Source organism: Tamandua tetradactyla, chromosome 5 (assembly GCF_023851605.1).
Source record: "Tamandua tetradactyla isolate mTamTet1 chromosome 5, mTamTet1.pri, whole genome shotgun sequence".
NCBI lineage: Eukaryota > Metazoa > Chordata > Mammalia > Pilosa > Myrmecophagidae > Tamandua > Tamandua tetradactyla.
This window is the reverse complement of record NC_135331.1, coordinates 175,920,286-175,943,990: the sequence shown is the minus strand read 5'-3', so window position 1 is coordinate 175,943,990 and position 23,705 is coordinate 175,920,286. Positions and strand designations below refer to the sequence as shown.

General features: G+C 35.1%; 1 protein-coding gene across 1 annotated transcript; it reads left to right on the top strand.

Moving 5' to 3' along the window:
• The first annotated feature begins 236 nt into the window (after positions 1 to 236).
• On the top strand, positions 237 to 22,742 carry LOC143682893 (amine sulfotransferase-like). The gene is made up of 7 exons (XM_077159298.1): positions 237 to 360; positions 2,328 to 2,479; positions 4,073 to 4,281; positions 9,000 to 9,126; positions 9,993 to 10,087; positions 20,529 to 20,715; positions 22,269 to 22,742. Exons 2-7 carry the CDS (start codon positions 2,338 to 2,340, stop codon positions 22,388 to 22,390), a joined length of 882 nt encoding a protein of 293 aa, XP_077015413.1. The 5' UTR covers positions 237 to 360; positions 2,328 to 2,337; the 3' UTR covers positions 22,391 to 22,742.
• The last annotated feature ends 963 nt before the right edge of the window (positions 22,743 to 23,705 follow it).

Sequence of the window (23,705 nt, the reverse complement as noted above, 5' to 3'; positions counted from 1 at the left end):
CTGCCCCAATAGATATTATTGTAGCTTTAAAATACACATTGTTGTTGTTTTCGTAATTGCCAAAGTTAGGTAAATGTGACTACTGTTTACTCACCATTCTCTTATTTTTTTTCCAACAGCTTTTAGGAGTCTGATGTCCCTGGAGTAACATGACATTTTTTACCTAATGTCAACAAACCCACAGGAGCTTGAATTGCCCTCAGATGCCAAACAACAGAGCCAATCACTGATTCACCAGAATACTTCTCCATTGGCCAAAACTACCTTGGTAGAAGATATTTATTTCTCAGCAACAGGTCTACCCTCGAACCCTACAATTGTGTCAGGGGTGGATTTTGCTTCGTCATCTGATCTTCAACAGTGAGTACTCCCAGGGTGGACCTAGATCCTCTGTCAAGTCAGTCTGTCTGCAGTGTAACAAATAGACTTAGTTTTATCTCCTGAATTCCTGTTCCCCTCCTTTTCTTTAGGACTCAATGAAAACGTAGAAGAGAATAACAAGACATCCTTTCTCTCTATGCAATCTCTTCCTCCTGTGCCCCTCAAGGAATATAGTGTCTTTTGCAGTGTCTGTACACAGTTCTCTAGAGTGCTAGGAAGTGTGTCAGTAAGAAAGTCACATTTTAGTCTTTGTCTTTCTCATTAACTCTGTCTCCTACTTATGAACTTCTCCTCCATTTTCCCATGTTATACAGTACAAATTCTCCCTCACCATCCATCTAAATTGAGTTCTCCAAGGTGCTTCCTCGAAAATTTGTGATGCCAACTTCAAAATGACTCTCCTACTCCTATTGAAACCATTTTGTCAGCCAGGATATTCTACCCCCAATTCTCCATAGTTCATGTTACCTCAATTCAACCTGTAGTGAAGAAAGCAAAATTCTACGCTTGTAGCATGTTTCTCTTACTTGGGGGTCAAGTAACATTCCATAAAGGACAACCTCTCTTCTAGAGGTTGAAATAAAATTTCTGTTGAAATCAAGGTACTTTATTACTCTTTGGTTTTCACTTTTTTAGTGTGAATAGCAGAGTTTCCTCTTTTGTTATAATGAAGATTTTCCCAGTTCCACTCTCCAGAAATTCTGATTCTGCTTATCTACTATACAGCCCAAAACCATGAGGAACCCAGATTATTTTAATACAAGTCAGTTCCTACTCTTACTCTACAAAACAGAAATCTCTGACTTCACTCTATTGATTAGGTGAGTTAGGGTTTTTTAAAGGAATTAAATGTGTTTCTTGAGATACAGTTTAGACTAAGCCATATTTGAAGCTTTTGACCAGTCATTTTCTTCTTGCACACAAAAATTAAAAAAAAATAACTGAATTATAGGGCAGTTGTTCTTAAATCTAATAAAGTCACCAGAACTCCTAGGACCTCCTCATATTTAGCAATGAAGAATAGATATCTCAGGCAGAACTAATAAAGTAGTGTTTGGTGGGTCTAATTTTGGTCAGATATGTCTTTATTAGGTTCCAGTTTTTTTTTTTTTACCTTTCTCATTTAGATTTATATTCGATTTCTGATTATAAAATCTTCTACTGGAAATTATTATAACAATCACCATATAAAATCTTAAAACTAAAAGTCAACATTTACAAAATGAAAGAAATTGTTATTACTCGTGTAGAAAATACTCTACACTCATTTGAAACAGCAGAACATATCCCAAAGCTTCAGAAGCTTCCTTCAGATGCAGCTGATTATTCATGTTCTAGGGAAAATCAGAAATGAAAAGTCTATTTATAAGAGGCACAAATGGTTCAGTGGTAGAATGCTCACCTTCCATGTGGGAGACATGGGTTCAAATTCAGGCACATGCACAAACACACACACACCCAAAACAAGCATATTGATGAAAGAATGATGATGAAAAAAAAATTTTTATTGTTTATATTATAAAATACTGAGACTCTTCATGATAAAGTGATTAAAAGAATCTTGGTTCTGTGCTGTGTCAGCTTGAGCAATTTGCTTAACCTTTCTTTGCATTAGTTTCTACCTCTTCATGTTCAGAATCATGAGGACATGTCTCCCGTGGGGTTTCCAGGAAAGCTATTTAAATTCTTATTATGTCAGTTTTTCCATTGTTAAAACAGTGATAAAAACAATACCTACTTTGTTAGGTTGCGGTGAACATGAAATGATTAACATACACACATACATACATGCATACACACACACGTAAGTTGTTTACCGTGGCAAATGAGTTGATACCTATAAGACATTAAATGATGCCCAGTCCATATGAAGTACTCTATATGTGTAAGTCATTATAAAAAACTACTAAATATTGAAAATAATTTCATCTGTTTTTTTTTGGTAGGTGAACAATTATGGATGACACTGACCAATTTTTATTGAACTTTAAAGGCTTTAACTTTGAACGCACTTTAATTGATATTGATGTACTAGAAAATCTAGACAATTTTGAAATTAGAGATGATGATGTCTTCATAATCACATATCCAAAATCTGGTAAGTTCAAGGAATGGAGCCATCTGTTGTCAGTCTCCACTCTGGATTTTTAATCGATAAATGTATATTTATATGTTTTTAGATATCAACAACAGCCTAGTCTACTTAAGCAACCACTTAGGATCAGAAACAATTACTTGAAACTCAAATTCTAGATGATAAGACCATTTTCAGTGCATATATTGCCATTTCTGATGGTGTACTGGTTACACTCTATGATATACCCCAGAAAAGCCATGATTTAATCCAATTTTGTGGGGGCAGCTATTTCTTTTGATCCTGATTCAATACTTTAAGGTGGAAACGTCTGATTAGCTTATCTCCCCAGAAATGTAGCACGCCCATTGTGTGACCTTTTGATTAGATGGAGATGTGACTCCACTCATTCCAAATGGGTCTTTATTGGTTACCGGAATCCTTTAAAAGAGGACACATTTTGGAGAGAGCAGAGCTGACAGAGTAGAGCTGATGTGACAGTGGGGATTGAGACAGAAATAGCCTAGGTGCTAAGCAAGGACTCACAGAAGTATCCAGAAACTGAAGAGAATAAATCTCCAGCCCTGGCAGACGCTAAGTTAAGTGATGAAACCCAGAGTTTTTTCCCAGATCAGGGAAGTGAAGGCCCACAGACAACTAGAGAAGAAACAATGGTAGCAATGGAACCAGGAACAAGGACAGGCAGACACCAGCCACTTGCCTTCCGAAGTCATCATTTCTTGAATTAAGGTATCTTTTCCTAGATGCCTTAGTTTGGACATTTTTATAGGCTTAGAAATATAAACTTGCAACTTATTAAATCTCCTTTTTAAAAGCCACTTTGTTTCTGGTATATTGCATTCTGTCAACTGAACAAACTAATATAGATGTGAAAATAGAAGCCTGGTATAACCAGCTCTTTTTGGTAAAGTCAAATCAAATCTAATCGCGTCTAGGTTCACTTAAAAGGAAATGGCACTATTCAAACATTGACATGAATTTCCCAAATCCCTTCATAGCTGATTACCAGGGTTGATTGGTTAAGAAACCAAGGATCAGAAAGAACACCCCCATTTTTCATCCTCCCTTCCCCCAGTGTGTAATGGGAAGTCAGAGGCTATCTCTGGACATTTTGTTTAAAAAAAATCACAATGTAAGAATCTGATGTTGAATAGCAGAGGAGGGGGAGAATTGAACACACTTTCATATAGCTTTAAAGACACATCTGGGCTGAAGGCATATTTTTAAAAGGTACATTTCTGAGAAGAGAGACTAAGCAGGGAGTAACAGAGGTAGTCACAGAAGATGGTAGAAAGGGATCTTCTGTGGAGTACAAGGCACAGAGAAGGATCTGAAGAATTAACCCGAATCAGCACTATCATGGAGTCAGAACACTCATCACTCTTCAAAGTGAAGAAAGAACTAATAGTCCTTGATTTAATCTTATGTGAAATAGAAACAGACCACAAAAAAACCTGGATCATTTAACGGGCATACTTAGAAAAGTTATAAAGGAAAAAAATATCCCCTAACGATTTTAAGGTGGATGGCATTATTGTTGAAATTAACCTTTAGAAATAAATTCAGAGTTGAAAACAAGGTTATTTATCTTGACAGGTACCATCTGGGCTCAGCAGATATTAAGCTTGATTCATTATGAGGGACATCGTAACAAAACTGAGAATGTGGAAACGCTTGACAGAGCCCCCTTCCTGGAATACAATATGCGCAAAGTGGATTTTAGCAAGATGCCATCACCTCGCATCTTCAGTTCCCACATCCCATATTATTTAGCACCGAGAGGTCTGAAGAACAAAAAAGCTAAAGTACGTCATAGAAATAATTTTTTCTCTCATCTCCATGTCTTGTTCTTGGCTCCACTGTTCTGAAGTCTTTCAAATGTTGTGCTTTTTATGTCGTTATGACATGGGCATTCATATTTATATATATATTTTGTATGCTGTTCGGTAGCATCACATTTCCTATTTTTCCATGTGATTATCCTGTTATTTATTGCAGCACCATTTGTTGAATTTTTGTTTGTTTTTTGTTTGCTTGTTTTTTGGGAAGTGCATGGACCGGGAAGCAAACCTGGTCTCCTGCCTGGCAGGTGAGAATTCTACCACTGAACTACCTTGACACCCCCTTATATATATATATTAGTGCAATAAGTATGCTCACATTAATTATATATGGAAGTATAAGTATATACATATATTGGGCCACCATATATATTATTTTGCAATCTAATTATATAACCTATAACAAAAATAAAAAATCTATCATGTCAGTACAGGAGACTCCATTTTTCTTAAACAGAATTTCATGTATAGCTGTCCAAAATTTAACATCTATTGATGGAAAGGTACGTTTCAGCAAATGTATATATGTATATTGTAATAAACATCTTATATGGATTTGCGCTTTGTAATTCTGGTGAAACGTTTCTCTAAGAGTGGAGTTTTCAGGAGAAAGTGCCCAAATATTTTATATGTTGGTAGATGTTACATATTTGCCTTCTATAGGTTTTCTAGAAGGCAAATCTTGGATAATTTGAATCTCTTTTGATTTTAACAAATTTGAGTATTTTTCGTGTATCTTTAGGCTTATAGATAACTTTTATATTCTTTGCTTAGTTTTTTTTTTTAGTTTGTCTCTTATTTAACGTTTTGTAGAAGTATTTACTTGGGACAAATATTTTCCCAATTAATGGTTAACTTTAAAAACTTTGAAAGCTTTTAATATTATGTAACCAATCTGTTAATCTTTCCTTCTTGGCCTCTAGATCTGTTGGTTTGCTAAGAAAAGTTTTCCCCACTACAAAGATTATGCAATCACTTTCTAGGTTTTTCTAGTTAGTTTATACTTTTATTTTCTACATTTAATTATAAGTTATATCTGATAGTATATGTGATGTGAAGTATGAATATTGCACTATATAATTTGCCCAAAAGGTTAGCCAGCTTACCTGACATAATTTATTGAAGCATTCCACGGTTTCCCCATTATTTTGAAGACTACATGTTGATATGCTAAACATCCCAGTCTCTCCTTCTGATTCTTCACTTTCTATTCCAAAAATCTGGCAGGACTAAACAGGACCAGCTCTTCACTATTTTAAACATTCAATCATGTAAACATTTTCCTGTCTCATAAGTCAAATCCTCATTGACTTCATTTTCTAGTATGTTAATTCCTGTAATGACTTTCAGATGTTGATTTGAATTGATTAAGCATAAAGGTTACTTCTGAGAAAATTGTTAGCCTTGCAATACTTTAACATTCCATCCAGTGTTATCCCCTGAATCTATTTTTAATCAGGTCTACTTTTGTATCCTCCAAATATGTTTTACATTGTTCTTCATATACTGCTTACTCACATTCTAAGTTAATTGCTAATTTTTGTTTATTTTTAAATTGTAATTATGATTTGGATTTGTTCACTATTGTCTTTTCTATTTAATTACTGCTGTTATAAGGAAAAAGGCATTGGTTTTGTCACTGTATTATATCTGGTCCCCTTAAACTCTTTCATTAGTTTTTTTAATTTTCCCTTTATTCTCTCAAATATATTTCATCATCTTAAAATAATAATAAATTTGATTTCTTTTTGCATTTTAATATTTGTACTTTATTTTTCTATTTGCTACCTAAAATCTGAGAAAAAATTGAATAATAGAAGTGAGTGATAATAATCTTTTCTCATCCTTCATCCTTGAGAATTTTCAGTATTTTGCTTGTTTGTAGTTTTGTTTTGCTATTGAATTCTTATGTAAATAATGCTGAGAATTATTTTTTCCATTCTTAATTTACTTGAGGTTTCACTTCTGTTTATGCTTGTTTTATTCAGAAAAGGTACAATCACATCAAACGACTTTTTTATCAACTGAAGATGTCATATATTTTATCTACTTTAATGTATAAAGAAATGAATTTCTTTAATTAATTGATTAATATTACATTTCCAGAATAAATCCTACTTGCTTACATATAACATTCTTACATACTGCCATAAGTGTTTTATTAATTTTTATGTAGAGTTATTAAAATCCATACTATTAAAAAATAGAGCTCTAATTTTTAGGATTATTCTATCTTTATTTCCCTCATTGTCAATGTAATTCTTATGTCGTATGACAATCTTGACGGCTTTTTAAATCTTTCCACATTCTAGAGTCGTTTAGTAATATGCATTAACTGGTTTTGTGTATTTAATTTTTCAAAGTCCATTCATTATAAATATACCCACTCATTTTATTTGGTGACTACCTCCTCTAAGCAATTGTTATAATTTTATTTTCAAAGTAAATTTTTCCTATTTTAGCTAGAAAACTGAAAAATATATGACATGTACTTCCAAGATTTAATAAATTGCCTCTAATTCCATCATTATCTCTTTTTCATTCATTTGTAATGATGTGAATTTTTTCACTCCTTTTCACATCTTTTTAGAATTATCAGGATATTTCTATGTTATGATCTTTTCCTCCAAAAAACTACTTTAAAAAAATAAAATTAAGGTTTTCTACTTTATTAATATCTTCTCCTTTATTTAATTATTTCCTTATACTTTCATCGCATTAATTTTCCTATCACCTCTAGTTAAATAATATATCTATTCCCAATACTTATTTTAGAAATATTAACATTTTAAATTATGGATAGCCTTTGGAATCTATTTTAGATATAGTTTGTTAATATCTAAATAATATATAATCTCAGTCTTAATTTTCTAATTTGTCCAAGTTATTTTGAACACTTTTTGTTTCCAAGTGTTTACATAATTTTATTTTAACTTCTTCAATGCTGATTTTAGTATTATGGCACTATCATTAAATAACAGTGTTGCAGGAGTTCTAATTTGGGGCATTTATACAGAAGTTTTGTGGCCAATAACATGATCAATTTCCCAACATGTTCCATGACTAGATAACAAAGTTATGTATATACTCTTCATAGGGTACAAATGCACAGATATATGAAATTAATTTTGTTCCTCAAGTTATTCATTTCCTTTTATCCTTTTATCTGAAGTTAGGCATGTATAAGTCTACTGTGATTGGTACTATGTCAAAATCTTTAAACTCACCAGATTGTGCTGTCAAAGTAACTCTGTTATGTCACTCAGTTTACAAAACTTCCTGTTCTGTTGGACGTTGCAAAAAAGTATTGGTTGTCATTTTGAATCATTGGACCTTATTTTATTTAATTTTATATTTTTATTGTCACTTGTTCTCCATTTTCTGAGATTTTCTTTGTTTGTGATTTTCAATACTATCTTCACTGCTGTATACTTTTACAAGCTCCATAATTTTATCACTTTTATGCTTTCCTTCACTGAATATTTTGCTATTAAGACATATTCTGCGTGGACATTCTTAAACATGTACCTAGTACACAGCTGCACTGCACGAGCTTTCCTACGATACACATCCAAGAATATAATTAAAAAACCATAGAAAACAATAATATTAAAACTTATAGCATGATTTTTGTAAGAAGACAGTCATACCAGTTTATGCTCTAACCAGTAACATATTACTGCTTATTGTTCCTCACCCTACAGGGCTTTTTCTTCACAGATTTCCTAATTTTTGTCAGTCTGGTCATTATAAAATGATAGTTAAACTGGTCTCAGTTTGCATTACCCTAATTAGTAATGAGATTAAGCACTTTTTCATATGCTTATTGGTCATAATTACATCTTCTTCAGTGAAAAAGAACTGTGACTTTTGATTCATTTTCTATTGTTTTTCTTTTTATTGTTGATTTGTTTTACATATATAATTTGTTACACGTGTTTTTTCTCTACATTTTGCTGCTTTTTTGTAACTTTCTTTATGGTATATTTTGGTGGATATCATTCTGAATTTTAATGCAGACGAATTTATCAATTTTTAGTTTAAATGATTTTTTCTTCTTTAAGAAATCCTTCCCTGATTCAAGAACAGAAATATACTATATATGTATATATATATATATATATATATATATATATACATATATATCTTTTTTTTTTGCATAAGTATGTACTGGGAATCAAATATACAAAATATTTTTAAATGCCAAAGTCTTGCTGTCGTACATCAACCCTTAATCCTTAAATATGATGTGCAATAGAGATCCGGTTTCACTTTTTTTCCTTGTATATGACCATTTGCCCAAACACCATCTGTTGAATACTTTCCCCATTTCTCACTGATATCCAATGGCATCTTGAGGATAAACTGAATATCACACTATTCTCATGAGGGTAAATTAACACTGCTTCTTTTCTATGGAAGGTAATTTGTAAAATTTATCAATTTTACAAGTGATTAATTTCACTTCTAGAAATTCATCTAAGTTGCTATTGGAAATGTGAAATGCCATGTGAATAAAGTTATGATTACAATGCTCTTTGTAAGAGCAAAATCTTGTTAACAACCTAAATTCCATGGATAGTAGATAAGTTTCATTCATGTAATGTAATATTATTCAGGTGTTAAAAAATCCGGGAGGATAACCAAAAATTGTTAAAACTACTCCTTTATTCTCCCTGCAGATTGTTTACATCTACAGAAACCCTAAGGACATTTTGGTCTCATATTATCATTTTTCAAATTTGGTGGTTCGATTACAAGCTTCAGACAATTTAGAACAATTCATGAAACAATTTCTAGATGGAAAAGGTAACTATGAATTTATTTAACAAGCAATATATTTAAGAGATAATGTTACCATTTAACCAAATTCTCAAGTGTACTGAACACATTTGGAAGAGATGGAGAGGGGAGATAGAGGGTGGGATGCAGATGAGTGGTTGTTATTATCCATGAATTTATTCTGCCACCCAAAGATCTTTCTGCTCTTGCCAGGACCACTTTAGGGGTTGACAAGGTTGCAAAGTTGGTTTTTGTTTGTTTGTTTGTTTTTTTCAGAAATATTTTCACCAGACTATAAAAGAATCATAAAATTCTAGTCATTCAGACGATCTAGGTCAATATCTCCATATGTTCCAGAACAGCTAATCTTCATGGTGGGTGTAGGTAGTGTGCCCTGCTATGGGCCTGTGGTAGACCTTATAAAGTGGCTGTGGAACTTCTCATTTCACCACCGAGGAGGGTGGGTTGGTGCAAGAGGCGCGTGGAGTGTGCACCTGGGGTTCTCACTCATTTAGAGGACAATAGTAGTTACTGTCCTTTTGTTGGTAGTATTGCTATGCAGAGATTTTAGAATAGAGACTAAGAGGAAAAATAGATTCATGTTTTCAGGTGGAGGAAATAAAAGAAGGAAAGATGTTAGCTTAAAGAAATCTTCAAAATCTGATCTATGTTTTCCTTATCTCTGTATTGCTGCTTTCCTACATACAGAGTAACTTACTCCTATAAAAATCAGGAAATTGTTTTCCAGGCACTAACCATTAAAAAGGGATGGATGTCCAGTATTGGAGACTTAATTTTTCCTTTTTGAGGCTTCTGTAAAAGAAAAGAAAGGAAAAGTTATTGCACAATAACTGTAACATCTGTACCTCATCATTTATTAATTTTTCCCACAGTGGTAGGAAGCCGTTGGTTTGATCACATCAGAGGATGGTATGAGCACAAACATGACTTCAACATTCTGTTCATGAAGTATGAAGATATGAAGAAGGTAAGATGAGTTTATTTTTAAACGTGATTATTTCCTTAAAATCCTTTCTACTCTCGATTAATGTGAACCACATTCTCCGGTCTTGTTCCCCTTCACACGTAAACACTCCTACTCCGGCTTCTTTCTGGTCCTCTAATTTCTTGTCCACTTCTTAATCACCATCCTGCTCAGGGCTCTCCTCCAGGCCTCCTCTCATGATACACAATCTTCTTTTATGATTTTTTTCTCTTGGATCCTCCTGCAGCAATAGAGGTAAACCCAGATGTCCAGAGCAGCCAGACATAAATAAAGAGGAGGTCCTGTGTAGCACTGGGGTGAGAAGCCACTGCCAAGACATGGCTCCTTGTCACCAGATGAGAATTTGTGCCCTGGGATGCAAGCTCTTCCTATTTTTAAGAGAAATTTGAAACAGATTTCTTGTGAAATCACTTAATTTTTAAATATTGGGCATCAGATCAAAGCTATTTAAAATATTGTGTAAACCATACAGAATATATTTAAAGGTCTCTATTCTGTGATCTAATTAACAAGTTGATTTCCACATACATCATTTATTCATCCCTGTATTTTTAAATATTGAATGCTTAATACATGACAGGTACAACATCATTAGAAAAAGAGAACAAGCCTCTAATTCATACAGTTCATAACCCAACAGGGAAGACAAGTGTTCATCAAGCATGTTATTTAATTCAAAACAGTTGTTAATGTTATAAAGAAAAGTGCAGGCATGATGTCACTATATGTATCAAGGGGATTGGATGTAGTCAAGTGTGATGGAAGACATTTTTCCAGAAGAAGTATCATGGGAACTGCAAAGCTAGATATATATGAGGTAACAAAGACAGGAGAGATAGAAGAGCATTCCAAGCCAAGGCAACAATATGGAAATTCCCTACAGCAGGAATTTTCCTCCTTTGTGGATCAGAAGGCAGTGCCTCACAATGGTGAAAGATGAAGATAGAGAGGTGTGTAGGAGCCAGACTGTACAAAGTCTAGAGGCTGTTTTAAGGGCAGTGATTTTTTTAATTCTAAAAGTGGTAAGGAACCCTTTAGGAATTATAGAAGGGTTGCAATATTATAGAATTAATATTTTTTAATATCATTCCTTTTAGTGGGTGCAAATGTGATGATAATAAATATGGGCAGAGCAGATAGAAGTGTAAATTCAATGAAAACCAGTCATGCATTGGATTAGAGTGGCATTACTGGGATCTGAAGAATGCAAGTTTTAAGACATAATTAGGAGATAAAAAGGAAAGGAATTATATTTAGGGAAAAAAGAGAAAGAAAGCAGCAAGGAGACATCCCATATTTTTGACTGATGTATTTGCATAGATGGTGCTTTACATGAAGTTGTTTAGGGAGCATTGAAGAAGGTTAAGTTTACATAGAGAAAAATTCTAAATTTAGTTTTGACAGGTGGACATTAAGTGACTTGGAAGTATTTAAATGTACATAGTGAGGAATGAGTGTAAAATACAGGTTTAAAGGAATGAAGAGGTCTGGACTGAAGATATTAATTTGGGCATCATTGCTGAGTAGTATATAATTGAAACCATGAACATGGATAAAATAGAGGCGATGTTGGAACGAAGAGTGAGAAGTACTGAAGAATTGGAATAAGCTGCTCAGAGATTTTGGCATCTCAAATTTGTATTGAGGGATGGGTCTACCTTACAAACAGAAAAGGAGCAATCAGAGAAGTGCAAACGAATGAGCAATATGGAGACATGGAACTCAAAACAGTATCGAGAAACAGGGAATGGATGATATTTCTAAGGCTGCTGAGAAGTCAAGTAAAAATGAGAGTTTAGTGTGACACATAGTAAGTCCAATGAGAGTGAGTTGAGGGAATAATCTGGTGTATTCCAAATCTACATAATCAGCCCAGATCCTTGACGCATGCATATAATTGCCTTCTGCTAGTTAATCCTTTATTTAATATTGAGACTTCAATAAAAAATTCATCCTCTTCCCTGAAGAAGCTGCTTCGCTTCCTATGTTTGCCCAGTATTTAAGACGTCAAGTCAGAAAACAAATTTCATCTTTGATGACTCCTCCTCCTTAGCAGCTTCACTTAGTCACCAAAGCAATGAGTCATTACTACTTCCACCTCTGAAACCTTTGTGGAAAACAATCTCGATCCATTTATCCCCTTCACTGGGGAATTTCTCTAGAAATTTCTTGTCCTAGGGAATTTCCATATTGTTGCCTTGGCTTGGAATGCTCTTCTAACTCTCCTGCCTTTGTTACCTCATATATATCTAGCTTTGCAGCCAGGTCACTGTTATCTCTTGCTAAATGTCTACAGCACCTGCCTAATCAGTTTACCTGTCTCCAACCTCACCTCAGTCCATTTAATCCTCATTCTTCAACCTGAAAGATTCATCTCAAAATGCAAATCTGTTCTCCCCCTATTGTATATTTTAATTCCTCCATAATAATTTCTGTATTCACACAGAGGCATTCATGAACAATAGAATTTACTGAAAATTTGGACACAGACACCACAGAATAAACTACACAAAAGTCCCAACATTTATCGGTTCTGTATTTTCCATCATTAATATCAATTTTCTTCTTCTACCAAATATCCCACAGTTTCATTATTTTGACCTAATTTTTCTCCTGCCATTCAAAGATTTTTTTTTACAATACATCAAGAAGAGAGATTGTTTAAATCTCTTCAAAGAAGATAGATTCTTGGTCTCAACTCAAGTTTTTCTGCTTTTAAAACTCTTTCTAATGACCCCAGGTCTGTAGCAATTAGGCATCTGTCACTGTTCCAATAAATTTGAGGATCTTCTTGTAAAACTGTAGGCTCTGTGCTCACTGTGCCAAACAGATACAGGAAAGAGGCACCATTACCACCTCCAGGGGAGGGGATCTCACTGAATGAAGGTTGGCAAAGAGCTTAACAAAACCTGTCAGGAAGAAGAGCAGTCCCAGTGCCCCAGCCCACTCCATGGTTTGCAGGTGTTGGGGTCAGCAGCCAAAGCCTAACTCCACAGGCAATGGGTAGTAAGACATTTACTCACACAAGAAGAGACAGACAAGTTTGTCTTCACTAGTGGGTATTGGTCCTCCAAGGACAGCACTACTCAATCCAGGGAGATAGATGATTTATGCACCCCTTGGGCTTGTGCCATAGTGGAGGGATGCTGCTCCCTCCCCACCAGGAACAGATATAACAGCCGGCTGAGCTGGTTGCCTTGAAATGTCTTCAGTAAATGGTAACATATGTTTGGGTCAAAGCTGGAGGGAATATGCTGGCCATCCACCATCAGCTGTGGAGTACCTCCAGGCACTCCTGAGAAGGGAGTCAGCAGGTACTTATCATCCCATCCTAGAAGCCAGGCTAACAGGATCCTGAGCACAGGGTTTATTCTGAGTGAAATGGGAAGATGGCAACTTGCCCTCAGAGCATCCCCTCCACACTGCCCTTGTCTGCTACTTAACTTCAAGATTTCATGGCAATTATGCCTGATACTGTTGTATATCTGGTTCTCCAATGGTTATTCTACCAGAAAAACCCAAGCACACAAACAGTATCACAGAAGATTATGCATATTTCTCACTGACTTGTAGGTAAAAATATCCCCAGGACCATAGGACCAAGCAGAGCCTATTTATACTGTCTTGTCCCATGTGTCCAGCAATATTACTTGGGGGAAGGGAATCTGCTGATTTTTTCCAATGTTTTTTATTTATCTTAAATGTAGTAGAATGTTGTCATTTAATTTCAATGATGCCACTCTGAAGTGCTACTTTTATCAATTCAAAGATACACCCATCCAAAAAAAACAGCAATTCATATGTAGGTAGACCTATAAAATGTAGGCACACATGCATCAGGGGGTGTGTACAAGAATGCTTACACTAGCAGTGTATATAATGGCTTAAAACTTGAAAAGTCTTCTTTCTCAGTTGTGATAGAAGTGGTGAGTTAACTTGGTACATTCGTACATTGGAATACCACATGGCATTAAAATAAAACAAATTACCAATATATGTGAAAACGATGGTGAACCTCTCAGTCATATTTTTTATTAAAATATCTAGAAGCAAAAATAAACACTGGGTTTTCCATTTATATAATGTATTAACTCAGAACTAAATTATGCCGTTGAGGGCTTAGTAGTAAGTTGTTAAAATTAAAAATAAAAGCACAAGATTAATTATCATAAAATGCAAAGACAGTGTTTATCTTTGAGGGGAGGAAAAGTTTTATGAACAAGAAAGGGCATTGTTTGGGGGTTTCTGGAATGCTGACGTTTTAATTTCTTGATTTGCATGTCAAAGTCTTGGGTGTTCACTTTATAATAATATTTTAATCACATATTTTAATGAGTTTTCTGATGTGTTTTATTTAAAAATTTAAAATCTTTAATCCCTATATTTTTATTTACCTGATGAGAAATGAGATGCTGCTTACTGCCACATCATTGGGGAAAGCAAAATACAGTAAGAAATTAAAAATATAAATTTCTTTTAACAAATCTTCACACACATACATTCCATACATAGTATACAATCAGTGGCTCACAATATCAATACATGGTTGTATATTCATCACCATGATGATTTTTTACATTTGCATTATACTGAGAAATGCAATCTTTTTCTGGCTATGATCTTTTCCTTGATATATCATAATTGGCTGAAGTTTTCAGGGAGAAATTTTATATAGCTGTATTCCTTCCTAGAATAGATTTTGGAGACTGAACTACTAAGGTGGAAAATAAGAAAGGAATTCTTTATCTTACTGGAAGAGTTTATTATTTTGTGGGACATAATCAGATTATGGGCAGTGATAGGTGATAGAATTGGGAAATGTTTATACACTGAAGAACCATCCTAAGTGGAGAACTTTAGAGACATTGAAAAGTCTTACAGCTATCTTATAAGCAGTAATGGTTGTTAGAGGACACTCACCTCTGTTTTGTTTTTCCATGTTGCATCGTTATGAATTTTTCCTTCGGTTCTCATTATCTCAATTGAGTTTTCATTCATGTATTGGGATCCATTTTGAATCTGCTATGTTTTTTTGTATGGTTTCTAGCTCTTTTCAAAATGTTTTTGGAGCTTTGCATTGAACATAGTAGCATAATTGTTTTTATATTATTTCTGCGAATTCTTAGTTCTGTTGCTTCTTTTACTGTGTTTCTGTTGTCTTTATTTCTGTTGGTTTTTGGTCACATTGTCTCATCTCTTCATCTTGGCTATCTTGATTATGTGCTTGGCATTGACATAAGAGTTATTTGTAAAAATAATTTGATAACTACGGTCCTATTATTTTCAGCATGCCCTCACACTCAATATTCTTTGACTATCCCCTATAAGCATGAAAACAAAGATACTCGGCACACTCTGCAAGGCCCTTTATCCTCAGTTTCCAGTCTGCATCTCCTGCTCCATTTCTTATGAGTCCAATTTCCCATGAAATGGAAGGCATTTCAAGCTTCTGTAATTTGGAACTCACTTTTACACTTAGAAAGGCATTCTCATGCTTCTCCAGGGACATTTCTTTCACTTGAAAGTTGTTCTAGCCACTGCAAAGGGAAATTGATCTCTCTTTCCTATGAACTGTCATTGTGCATTGTGTTTCTTGGTCTGAGTTTTGTAACTCCCCCGTGTATTGTAATTATTATTTTTTTCCGTGGGTCAAGAGTTAATAAAGTTAATAATTTTTTTTCTGTTTTTTATTGGAAAAATAACATATATGCAAAAAGGCAATAAATTTCAAAGCACACCTGAACAATTAGTTACAGAACAGATTTCTGAGTTTGGTATAGGTTACAGTTCCACAATTTTAGGTTTTTACTTCTGGTTGCTCCAATACACTGGAGATTAAAATAAATAAGAATATAATGATTCAGCAGTCCTACTCATTTGTTAAATCTGAATTCTCTTTTATAACTCCAACTTCTCCTTATATATTTCTTCCAGTCTTTAGGGGTATTTGGGCTATGCCCATTCTAAGTTTTTCATGTTGGAAGGCACTGTCAATAATATGGGTAGGGGGGTGGAACTAGCTGATGTTCTGGAAAGGCTGACCCCCCTGGGTTTCAGGACTTATCTGGCTTAGGAACCCATCTGGAGGTTATAGGTTTCTAGAAAGTGATCATCGTGAATGGAACCTTTGTAGAATCTCTGATAAAGCCCTAGGTGTTCTTTAGGGTTGGCAGGAATGGCTTTATTGGGGTTTGGCAAACCGTGATAAATAGCAATATTTAGTTGAAGCTTGCCTAAGAGTAGCCTCCAGAGTAGCCTCTCATCTTTATTTGAATTCTCTTGGCCACTGATACCTTCCTCGTAACAATTCTTTTCCCCTTTTGGTCAGGAAGGTGTTGTTGACCCCACAGTGCCAGGGCCAGGCCTCTCCCTGGGAATCATGTCCCACATTATCAGGGACACTTTCCCCTGGATGTCATATCCCTTGTAGAGGGAGGGTAATGATTTTACTTGCAGAGTTGGGCTTAGAGAGAGGCCACATCTAGCCACAAAAAAGGTCCTTGGGAAGTAACTTCCAGGCACAGTCACAGGGAGATTTAGCTTCTCTGCTATACAAATAAGCTTCACAAGAGCAAGCCTCAAGATCAAGGGCTTGGCCCAATAACCTGGAGGACCCCAAGGCTTGAAAAGTATCAGAGGTTTCCTTAGTGGTAAAACTTAATACTCCCAGATTTTATCTCCCATTCCTCAAGGGACTTTGCTGATACATTTTAATTATCTGCTTAACATACCCTGGGATGTTTCCGGGTATTTCATTAAACTATACAGGATTACAAGCCCTCATTCCCGTTCTGGGCTCCCTGTGTTTGGGTTGTTTAAATGATCTACTCAGACTGGTTAAATTCGATTATGTGCTACATAAAATTAAGGTTTGGGGCTAAATAAACTTCTCTTCCTTTGGTCTCATAGAGTAGACGAAGTTCTAAAATGCAGAGGATGTCATCGTTATCCCTGCATTCTGATTTACCTTTGTCCTGACCTGATCGGCTTCATTCTTATCATTAATTGAAGCCTGATTTCTTTTTCAATTCCTCTAACAGCTATTATATGTGGCAATGCTGACCTTCAGAACTGCAGAACTCCTACTCTGAGCCTTAGGTGACACACAGGTACCTCAAGTTCCAGGGAAATACCAGGTTATACATGTATAGCACAGCCTCTCAAAATCTAGATATAACAATTAACAGCTCCAAACTCAATGTAACTGCTATAAGAGCTTACAATCTAGGCCCGTTTTTCTTATAAGTATTTTCTAAATGAGACCATACAGTATTTTCTCTTTTGTTCCTGGCAAAGGTAACAGTTTTGCATGTGTCTTCAAAGATATCCTTAGGTGAAACCGGCATTTTTTTCTTTTTTCTACGTGTGATGGTGAAGAATACAGGAATCACTAGTACAGTTTGGTGCTCCTGCCTTGATCAGTTCTAAGGCAACAGCAGTTTCATCCACCATTGTTCTTGAACAAATAGCTAATGTCAATATAGCAGTAAAGGCACACGATATCTTAGTATTATTGTGAAATTAGTTTTAACTTCTTGTACTCCCTAAAAAGAGTCTCAGGGCCTCCCGGTTTCTGTGGACCACTTTGAGAACTGCTGCTCTAAGGAGTTACCTGCCCTTGACCTTTCTGTCAGTCCAATACCATCTGACATCCTTCTCCACTGTTATTCTGGATGTGCTCTCAGTGGTAGCTCCTCCTCAGTCTCGGAACAAGAAACTCATGCCAAAAAAAAAAAAAAACAACAACTCTCAATTCTTCCTTTTCCCTTAGCCCTCACATTCAGCCTAACAGTAACATTCTGTCCGTTTTCCCTCCAGAAGGACTACCACATCCTTTTCACCCCATTTCTACCATTTTGTAAAAGCCAACACCCTCTCCAGTCTGGACCTCTTGATTTTTGCATGTCCCTTGCCTATCACTTCCTTCGTATCTCATATCGTGCCCTTTGTGTGTTATAGTTCAGATATGCTGATTTTCTTTGAGTTGCTTGCACACTTCAACTTCTTTCCCCCTCAGAACTTGCTGTGCTTTGCCCTGATCATAATTCTCCAGGCTATTCACCTGGCTGTCCCTTGCCATTCTAGTCCCCTCCTGAGCCTTCTGGGGTATGCCCTGCCTCCTGGCGCACTACCACATCACACTCCTTTAATTTCTTCACCATACTCATGACCATCAGAGTTAATTTCTTCATGTATTTATTTGGTTGTTTACTTAGAGATGCCAATTAGACAAATAGGTGTGGATTAGGGAAGAAGTCCAGTTGAATAAATATACTCAAGTAACATCAGGATATAAAAGGCGTTGAAAGCGCTCCTTAAACTATGAGTTGCCATAAGGGCAGTAGAAAGACTGTTTGTCTGTCCTATTCACCATTATATCCACAGCATCGAGGATGGACAAACTGACTCTCTTCCATGGGATCAAAGATTTTAATCCTAATACCATTTAAAGACAATTATATTACTTCTTTTTAACACTGAAATTCAGAAAGCCACTTTCAAAATTGAAAATTTGAATTCTTCTGTTTTCTTCAAAGATGGAGCTTTTAAAAAGTATATAGATTCATTAAGCATTCTTTTGGATGAGGCTTAGAATTTGTTTCTTTAGTTATGGATTGTTTGTAAGTGTATTTGCTGTGGGAAGAAATAAAAAAGAAAAATAAAGTACTGTGATTGCCTATTCTATAGTATTTACTTATTATTGAATTTAGTCAATGGACCTACCCCTAGTGTAATGCTTTAATTATTCCTAAAAGCTTTGCAGCTAAAGAAAAAAGATTAAATGAAAATTGTCTGCATTAATTTAATTTTTATTTTATTTCCATTCATTTTCATGGGATAATTATATGTTCTATATCAATTCAAGATACTCAAACAATGTTCAAAGTCGAAAAATGTATCAGATGAATAATGAAAGCATATAAAAGAAAAGTAACAATAATTCGAAAGTAAATATTTTGTACATAAACTATAAGAAAGATTCATTTTGCTCAGAAAAGGAACAAGAAAAGACTTGGTATTGAGTGGAGAAGGAGGGTATGAGGCTCATTTTCTGAAAGGTACATTCTGTGGTCTGTTTAATTTTTTCCTCATTTTTTCAACTTTTGGGGGACTAATGGCAATCCTGCACTGAAACTGTAGTTAAAAACTTCACATATAGAGCAGACTGAAGAGTCAGAGAAGATGCTACCTGTTCATCCTAAAACAAAATAATTGGGTTCATCTAAATGTTATGCGCTGGTCAAATGTTTTCCATAAAATATTCTCTGACTAGAAGCTGTTGTTGTAAATAAATTGATAAGTATATCTTTGCCTGAAACTAATTTCAAAATATTATTTTCTTGGTATACTTATTTAGTTTTGGGTGAAAAATGCTTCATACATTTTTTTAAAAGGGGGAAAGTCATTACAGAATTGCTGTAACATTTCAAGAGCTTTTATGGGGAAAAGATAAGTAAAATCATTATGTAAAATAAGTCTTTATTTATTGAATGCCACCATGGGTAAAACACTAGCTGTGTTGTGTCCTAGGAATGCAACTGTAATCCAAAAAAGACACTGTCTTTCCATCAGGCACAGTGGGGAAGACACGTTAATCACAAGCATTACACAGCTAGAGGAATGGTATGTGGGCATGAGACCTTATGTGCAGTCAGAAATTTTCATTAAGGAGATAGCATGGAGCTGAGATTTGAAGGAGGAGAAGCAGCTGGCCAGGTAAGAAGTGAGCAAAAGACTGTTCTGTGCATTTCCTCAGAACTAGAAGCAGGTGAGGGAATGGTAGAAACTAGGAAGCATGGGGGAGGGGAACATGAGAAGCCTGGAAAGGTGGCAGGAAGTGACCACACAAGCCCTGCTGGCAGTGATAAAAAGGTGGGCTTTTGTCCAAAGAGTAATGAGAAGCTACAAATTGGTTTTTAATAGGGAATGACATCAAATTTTAATTTTGCTTACGTTGTTCTGGTTTCAGTACAGACACTACGTTAATAGTGGAAAGTGGCAATTGTTTTAGTAGGCCAAGCTTGAGACGCTCTTGGACTTTTTTGGACTTATTTGCTTTACTCTTTTTGTCATTAAATTGTAATAATTGTAATAATTGTAATAGTAATGTATTGTTTGCTTTAACTTCCCCATCACCTACCATAGTCTCTGAAACATGGAATTTATTCCCAAGATGTTGGTTGAATGAATGAATGTAACTGAGTTGATCTTATAAAAGTAAACAATAGGAAGCTCTAACTAGGCTGACAACCAAAGCACTCATTTTCAAAGACGGATTAAGAAGTAATGTATACTTGTCAAATTTTAGACTTAGAATGAATCCAAGCACCATTCGTTTTTTAAAACATGAGGAAGGTATTAGGCCATAACTCATACATTCCTTGTAAATGGAATAGACTTCCATCTCCACAATTCCTTTCAGGATCTCAAAAGTTCTGTGGCAAAACTCTGCAGTTTTCTTGGGAAAGAACTGAGTGAAGAGGACTTGGATACAGTTGTCAGACAGGCCACCTTTCAGAACATGAAAGATGACCCACAAGCAAACTATAATACTATTCTAAGAGAAGAAATTGGGGCACGAAACAATGATGGACATTTCATGCGCAGAGGTGAGACTTACTGATTTATACCAGCAAAAATTTATGGGATTTAGAGATGTACCCAACAGTTCTCTCAAATTCTTACTACCATTTGGGCCCTAGAGAGAATCTAGCTTCTAACCAAAAATGGGTCTGCAGAGTATCTGCTTCAGTTCAGAGACTGACACTTTAGTCTGTCTAATAAATATTAGATTCTTTCCTTCTAGGCAATGTCATCCTTTTCCATTTCTTAGCAAAATTTTGTCTGAAGGCAATGGCGATACATGGATAGGAGACTTCCAATTCTTGTTTTCCTTTATTCCTCCTAGAATATTCTAGGAGGTAAATTTTATATTTGTTTTCATGTGGGTGAGGGAACTGGATTATTGCTATATTCATATTTCTTCATTATAAGAAGTAGAGTGTTACCTCATTTAACCCAATCTGGTAAGCATTCAATTATTCAACATTCACAATCAGTTTTTTTGTGTGTGCAACTATTATGTTCCAGTAGCTGTGGTTAAGAATGAATATAATTTCCTCCTAATATCCTTTATGCTTAAAAACTTCTTTTTCTTTTTATAATTTTAAGGTACACCATACCAATTCATAATTTATACTTACACATTTTTTATATCTTATTTTCAAACTTATTCATATGATGATGGTCAATGATTTATACTTAATTATGTAAGGATCTTATTAAGATTGAGCCTAATATTGGTATTTAAAAAATTGTTCTTTTTCACTTTGTTCCATTTATCAGCAACTCTGACTTCTCATTACTCAACTAGATCAAGTATGAAGAAAATCTAACATCCATAGTAGCTTGCTATTTGCTTTGTATGCCAATAATTAAGTTTACAAAAGAAAATGTCATACCTGAAAATGCCAAATTATTAGTTTTCCTAAAGAAATAGGTTAAGGATGACTTTAACTTCTACAAGGTAAAATGTCAACAATGGCAGCTCTGGGCACCCTATATATGTGTGTATATATATATATATATATATATATATATATATATATATTTTTTTTTTTTTTTGCATGTGCAGGCACCGGGAATCAAACCCGGGTCTCCGGCATGGCAGGTAGGAACTCTGCCTGCTGAGCGACCGTGGCCTGCCCAACCCTATATATTTTTAATTCATTTCTTGAAAAATTTTTGGGCCTCATCTTTTTAAGTTAACGTGTGAAAAATATACACTTCTAGGTTTTTATTAAGAATTATATGATGTATGTATTTTGCTTAGTTTATTGCTTGGCACATAGTGAAATATATTTTAAAATTCTAATTTCTGTATATTTTAGAGTTTTTCTTAAGAAAGGTTATGATTGAATGGTTTTGAATAAACATTTAACAGTTAGAGAAATAGACTACAATTACATTTACTGTATTACAGCATTCTTAAGTTTGTCTCATCAATACCCCGAATAAGGAAAGGCGAGGTGTCAAACCCCATGGTAAACTAATACAGATATCTAGCAGGGCTCAGAGGAAATGTGAAAGTGGTTTGGGGGGAACCGTTGCCCTGATTATGCCACTTCCTCACCCAGGTGCTGTTCATTGCTTGTCCCACTAGGTACTGTTGGAGACTGGAAACGTCACTTGACTGTGGAGCAGAATGAAAGATTTGACAAGATATTTCAAAGGAACATGAAAGATTTCCCCTTGGATTTCACCTGGGACCTAAGTGAGCAGTAGAATTGGAATCGCAGTCCAAAAGAAACATATAAAAATCTCTTACTCATACACAGTGAACCCAAGGTAAAACATGGAACATAGTTAATAGTACAGTTATAAAAATGTGCTCTCATCAATTGTAACAAAACATTCCACACCAATACAAGTTGTTAATAAAAGGGTAGTATATGGGATCTTATATTTTAAGCCTGATCATTCGGTAAACACATGTCTAATAAAGAAAAAAATCGATTACCCAGAAGGCATATTTTAAAATGCATATTAATTTGTGTCTCTTATGCAATGTAAATGATTAAAATTCATTAATAAATAAGAATAAATTATGCTTCAGATAACTTGCCATATGTTTTTTAATTTATTTATTAATTAAAAAATTAACAACAAACTAAACATTACCAGGTGATCATTCCGTTCTACATATATAATCAGTAATTCACAATATCAGCACTTAGTTGCATATTCATCATTTCTTAGAACATTTGCATCAGTACAGAAAAGAAATAAAAAGACAACAGACAAGGAAATAAAACAAAAACAGAAAAAAACAAGATTATACATACCATACACCTTACCCCTCCCTTTCATTGATCACTAGCATTTCAAACTAAATTTATTTTAACATTTGTTCTCCCTATTATTTATTTTTATTCCATATGTTCTACTTGTCTGTTAACAAGGTAGATAAAAGGAGCATCAGACACAAGGTTTTCACAGTCACACAGTCACATTGTGAAAGCTATATCATTTGTCAATCAACATCAAGAGACATGGCTACCAGAACACAGCTCTACATTTTCAGGCAATTCCCTCCAGCATTTCCATTACATCTTGAATAACAAGCTGATATCTATTTAATGCATAAGAATAACCTCCAGGATAACCTCTAGACTCCGTTTGGAATCTCTCAGCCATCGACACTTTGTCATATTTCACTCTTTCCCCTTTAGGTTGAGAAGGTTTTCTCAATCCCTTGATGCTGAGTCTCAACCCATTCTAGGGTTTTTCTTAATCCCTTGATGCTGAATCTCAGCTCATTCTAGGTTTTCTGTCCCGCGTTGCCAGGAAGGTCCACACCCCTGGGAGTCATGTCCCACGTAGAAAGGGGGAGGGTGGTAAGTTTGCTTGTTGTGTTGGCTGGAGAGAGAGGCCACATCTGAGCAGCAAAATAGGCTCTCTTACGGGTGACTGTTAGGCCTAAATTTCAAGTAGACTTGACCTATCCTTTGTGGGGTTGTTTCATATGCACAAACCCCAAGACTGGGGGCTCAGCCTCTAGCTTTGGTTGTCCACACTGCTTGTGAGAATTTCAAGAATT

Excerpts from the sequence above, each read along its gene's own strand:
- LOC143682893 (XM_077159298.1), top strand. The coding sequence starts at position 2,338 with ATGGATGACACTGACCAATTTTTATTGAACTTTAAAGGCTTTAACTTT. Across the intron at positions 9,127-9,992 it reads ACAATTTCTAGATGGAAAAG|TGGTAGGAAGCCGTTGGTTT; the intron begins GTAACTATGAAT and ends TTTTTCCCACAG. Across the intron at positions 20,716-22,268 it reads TGGACATTTCATGCGCAGAG|GTACTGTTGGAGACTGGAAA; the intron begins GTGAGACTTACT and ends TTGTCCCACTAG.